Source organism: Diaphorina citri, unplaced genomic scaffold (assembly GCF_000475195.1).
Source record: "Diaphorina citri unplaced genomic scaffold, Diaci psyllid genome assembly version 1.1 scaffold6820, whole genome shotgun sequence".
Classification (NCBI taxonomy): domain Eukaryota; kingdom Metazoa; phylum Arthropoda; class Insecta; order Hemiptera; family Psyllidae; genus Diaphorina; species Diaphorina citri.
The window spans coordinates 9,855-14,911 of record NW_007384196.1 but is presented as its reverse complement, the minus strand read 5'-3'; the positions used below and the strand labels follow the sequence as shown (position 1 = coordinate 14,911).

The 5,057-nt window shown below is 41.2% G+C and overlaps 1 protein-coding gene across 1 annotated transcript in view; it reads right to left on the bottom strand.

Moving 5' to 3' along the window:
• LOC103522088 (transitional endoplasmic reticulum ATPase-like) overlaps positions 1 to 5,057 on the bottom strand; it is a gene marked incomplete at its 5' end in the record, with an annotated part of 23,139 nt that overhangs the window by 8,232 nt on the left and 9,850 nt on the right. Inside the window, one exon of the mRNA XM_026832448.1 lies at positions 1,788 to 1,998. Coding sequence (XP_026688249.1) covers positions 1,788 to 1,998 — 211 coding nt within the window. The remainder of the gene's footprint in view (positions 1 to 1,787; positions 1,999 to 5,057) is intronic.

Genomic DNA, 5,057 nt, shown 5'->3' with positions numbered 1-5,057 from the left:
GACACTCGTCGTAATTCCATGCTCCACAAACCACTACTCGAGAACAAAGTTAACAGTGGTGGTCCTCGCGGTGGTCCCAGACTAGTCGAACTAACCAAAAACAAAACGACGGAAACAGGACCCCGCACGGTAGACATTTTTATTTACTTGTATTTTTAACTCTGGTTACAGTATTAATTTAAAGTTCTTTTTCCTCAGGACTTAAGTTATGCTGGTTGTAGACCCTGCAAGGAAGAACTATCGCACATGTTTTAATCATTTAGGACAACCTTTAAGCGCAGCTCAGACAACAGGCCCCAGTACGCCAGTCACTTCCCACATCCAGTGTGCAAAATCATACAACTACCCCCCTTCAGCCACCGGGGCACCAAAAAACCGTTCAACTGGTTCAAACTGCCTGTGAACAGTTAGCTACTCTTCGCATCATCACAGCTCAACCTATAGTGAAACTATCATACCTGCGTCCTTTTCACCACAACCTACACCGTGCACACCCACCAAGAAACCGGTGTCGAAAGACCATTAGCTCGGGAAGAAAGAAGAGAAGAAGGAGACCAAGAAAGAACCGGTTGTGAAGAAAGAAGTCGCCAAGAAAATCGAGCCCAAACGGGAATCGACAGGCGGTAGTGCGCCGAAACGCCACTCGGAAGATCACAGCAGGCAGCAGGAGAAAGAGAAAGCTAAAGAGAAAGAGAGGGAGAAGGAAAAGGAGAAGGAGAAAGCGAAGGAGAAGGGGAGAGAGAGTGAGGTGATGGCACTGAGAGAGAAGTTGAGGAAGAGGCTGTCGGAAACATTGTATGCTCGGGTCAAGGATGTGGAGAGCTTGAAAATGACGGAGGCAGAGGTAAGAAGAACTTTCTTCACTTTTTATCAAATCAAATCATGGATTCTTTGTGGTAAAGCAGAGAGCTTTTTCACGACTTTTGTGGGTATCTATCACAGCATTATACCAAGTGCCTCCTTTACTATTATTTCTTATTCATCATCAATCTTTTTACACTGGTAATGCCGCCACTGGTCGCTACTCGATTAAAGTAGCTACTCAATTGTCCTCACGGGGCTGAGTGAACCCCAAACTCCAAGCACAGAGCCGAAAAAACTTCGACCCCACGGGGAATCGAACTCGGGAACTCCGGCGTGCAAGCCTAGTGTGATAACCACTCGGCCAGGAAGGTTGCAAATCGTTGAAATTTTTTACCTGTAATGTTTTAAACAGCAATTTGTAAGGTAATGGATATGTAAAAATAAATGTAAATGCAGTTTCTTTGTGTTATTATGTCACAACTTTGGTGCTCACTGCAGCATTGTAGGATTTTTCCAATATCTCAATAATCCTAAAATCCAATGTTTACCTACCATGCTGGCACCGGTCGCTATGCGCATTATATTACATAGCTACTCATTTTCCTCACGAGGCTGAGTGGGCCCCGCAACAGCCAGTCACGGAATCAATCATTTGCATGATACAAAATTTCTTGACCCCGCCGGGAATCGAACCCGGGTCTCCCGCGTGCAAGGCGAGCGCAGTGACCACTACACCATGGGAGCTGACTCAGTAAACATTTTATCCAGTCTCTTATGTAAACCTAAGCAGTAGCAAAGTAAGACATTTTTTTTTTAATTAGTTTGATATAGGGAATTGTAAAGCTCCCTCCATCGAAGTTCTAAAAAAAAAAAGAGAACTATCAGTTGCTTTAAAACTTTAAAAACACCTGTTTGTTTCATTACTACAATATAACGCCTGTTTCATTAGCATTATGTACACAATATAACACCTGGTTACTCACCTGTTTCGTTGGCTACGGCTCGGGCAATCAGCGTCTTGCCCGTACCGGGGGGTCCGTACAACAGAATACCCCGGGGAGGTTTCACTCCGATAGCCTTGAACAGACTCGGATGACGTAGGGGTAGTTCCACCATCTCCTTGATTTGGGCCAGTTGCTTGCGACAGCCACCAATGTCGTCGTAGCCGACGGCGTTCGACGCTTCCTCCTCTTCCTGAGGGGAGGGAAAGAAAAGAGTGGCATTTTTATTTTAAAATGTTGCAACATAGGAGACAGACAAGAGACGAAGAGAGAGAGAGAGAGGGAGGGAGAGTGTTTGTATGTGTGAGAGAGAGAGAGAGATGTGGCACTAGCACTACTCGTTACTTGTATATGAGAGAGAGAAAGAGAGAGAGATGGTGATATAGGTATCTGGGGGAGGTTTGTGTTGAACAGCACATCACTTACACTAATGTGAAGTACTTAATTCTAATTCTTGCTACTAACTTGCTAGGTAGTTATTGTAGACAGTGTAGATATACAGTCCACGTCAACTGGGAAGTCCGATGGAAGCGCATGGAACAGGCATTTTTCTGATTTTAGTCCAAGACTTTCCAACATCTGTCTCTCAGGCATTTTCCTGATTTTAGTCCAAGCCTTTCCAACATCTCTCTCTCAGGCATTTTCCTGATTTTAGTCCAAGACTTTCCAACATCTGTCTCTCAGGCATTTTCCTGATTTTAGTCCAAGACTTTCCAACATCTGTCTCTCAGGCACTTTTCTGATTTTAGTCCAAGACTTTCCAACATCTATCTGCTAGCCCCATACGTTACGTTGTTGAAATGGGTAATATTCTGTCTGTATCATCCCTGCCTGCTTACTGATTTTAGTCCAAGACTTTCCAACATCTGTCTCTCAGGCACTTTTCTGATTTTAGTCCAAGACTTTCCAACATCTATCTGCTAGCCCCAGATTGGATGGGCATGCTATGACACAGACCACACGAGTCTAATGTAGGAGCTGTTTCATTAGTACCCACATGCTTACTTGTTAATCAACGAGCTATTTTTTGACGAGTGCGCACCCAAAGGTCATCGGACTTCCCAGTTGAAGTGGACTGTAGAAATGAATTTTGACCACATCAATTTTGAAGTTCATTATTTTTATTATTATTATTTTAAAGCTAACAAAAAAGATGATTAAAGGGGAAAAGACATATTCTTGAGGGTTCATTGCAACAGTCGGTAAATTAATTAGACTTACTTTATCATGGACACTCGTTGCTGTGTTGAAAGCCCAGAAAAGGTTGGGTATTAGAACAACCACGGGAAACACTAAAAGTTCACACAAAAAGACGGAAGAGCTACCTAACCTGTTCTGGGCTTTCAACATAGCAACGAGTGTCCATGATAAAGTAAGTCTAATCAATCACAATTTTAACCACATTTTTTTTTCTTCTTTTATATTATTGTCATTACTGTTATTTGTTGGAATGTATTATTTATTTAGGTAAATAAATGAAAAGTATTCTAAAAAAAAAGCCAACACCGGCTCAATCGTTAGAAGATTGTTAAACGAACCAGAATAAAGAACAGGGTGTCTACCAAAATGGAAAAATAAAATTCCCTGACTTTTATCGGTTTTCCAGTCCATTTTTTTCCAAATTTCCAGTCTACTTTTTCAAGATTTTCCACCCTATTCCCTTTTTTACTGTTGCAGTATTCCGATAAGTTCAAAATATAAACTTCGGAAACAAGAATAACAAGATAAGAAATGAAAATGACATGGGAATGTGTAAACGGAAACAATGAAGGAGAGAGAGAGAGAGAGAGAGAGAGAGAGAGAGAGAAATGAGTAGGTAAAGGAGGGCGAAGAAAACGGGAAAATGAAAGTTCAAGTTTTTAAGTAATATAATTATTACTATGTACTCGTAGGTAGCTACTTTTTTTTAATAAGAAAGTTTAAAGAAAGTAGGTATTTATTGTAAGTACCTATTTAAGAAAGTATTCATTGTAAACTGTTGAACAACGCAAATAATGTTTGAATTAAAGAGCGACAGAAAGCTGCAGAAATTCTAAGAGCAGGAAAAACTGATTTTTTCTTATACACCCCCTTGAAAAAAAGAGGAGGAGTGAGACCTCCCCTCCGAGGCCCCTAATTGCTGAAAGCTTTCAAATGACAGCAATAAATATTTTTCTCCTTCCTCTCTTCTCCTCATACTGAGAACCTAATATAGTAAGTAGATGTAATGAATTTCCCTCATCATTTTCCATGGAGACTCTTTATCATATCGTCTCCTCCTGTGTAATAGGAGTGGGGTGGGAACGGGTGCCCCTTTTTTTACTGTTGCAGTATTCCGATAAGTTCAAAATATAAACTTCGGAAACAAGAATAACAAGATAAGAAATGAAAATGACATGGGAACGGAAACAATGAAGGAGAGAGAGAGAAATGAGTAGGTAAAGGAGGGCGAAGAAAACGGGAAAATGAAAGTTCAAGTTTTTAAGTAATATAATTATTACTATGTACTCGTAGGTAGCTACTTTTTTTTAATAAGAAAGTTTAAAGAAAGTAGGTATTTATTGTAAGTACCTATTTAAGAAAGTATTCATTGTAAACTGTTGAACAACGCAAATAATGTTTGAATTAAAGAGCGACAGAAAGCTGCAGAAATTCTAAGAGCAGGAAAAACTGATTTTTTCTTATACACCCCCTTGAAAAAAAGAGGAGGAGTGAGACCTCCCCTCCGAGGCACTTGATTTATTTTGGGAGGAACGACTTGGCGGGGTCTTTTTTATGCCACGAAGTGGTATTTTTTGGGGGGATTGACTTTAGCGCAAGCCTGCCCCAGTATCTTCATACTTACAACCAACAGATCATCATCCGACCTGCTAAGAAATTCCCTGACAATTCCCTGACTTTTCCAGTCTCCGTGAAATTCCCTGACAATTCCTGGTTTTCCAGTCTGGTAGACACCCTGAAAGAAGATATTGACTTTAGCGCAAGCCTGCCCCAGTATCTTCATACTTACAACCAACAGAAACGAGAAAAGAAATACATAAAGAACTCACCTCTCGTTTGATGGGATCTCCCTCGCAATGAATGACCGTGTCCGCCGCTACGATACAGTACGGTGCCGGATCCGTGTCTACGATTTTGAATTCGACCGCACGCATGCCGCCGCGTACGATAAACAGGTCGTCCTTGTGAACCGGACGGTACGCCTCGAGGAAGTACGGTTTCAGGTACACCTCGAATAGATTACTGAGGGAAAAAGAAGGAAAAAATAATAGG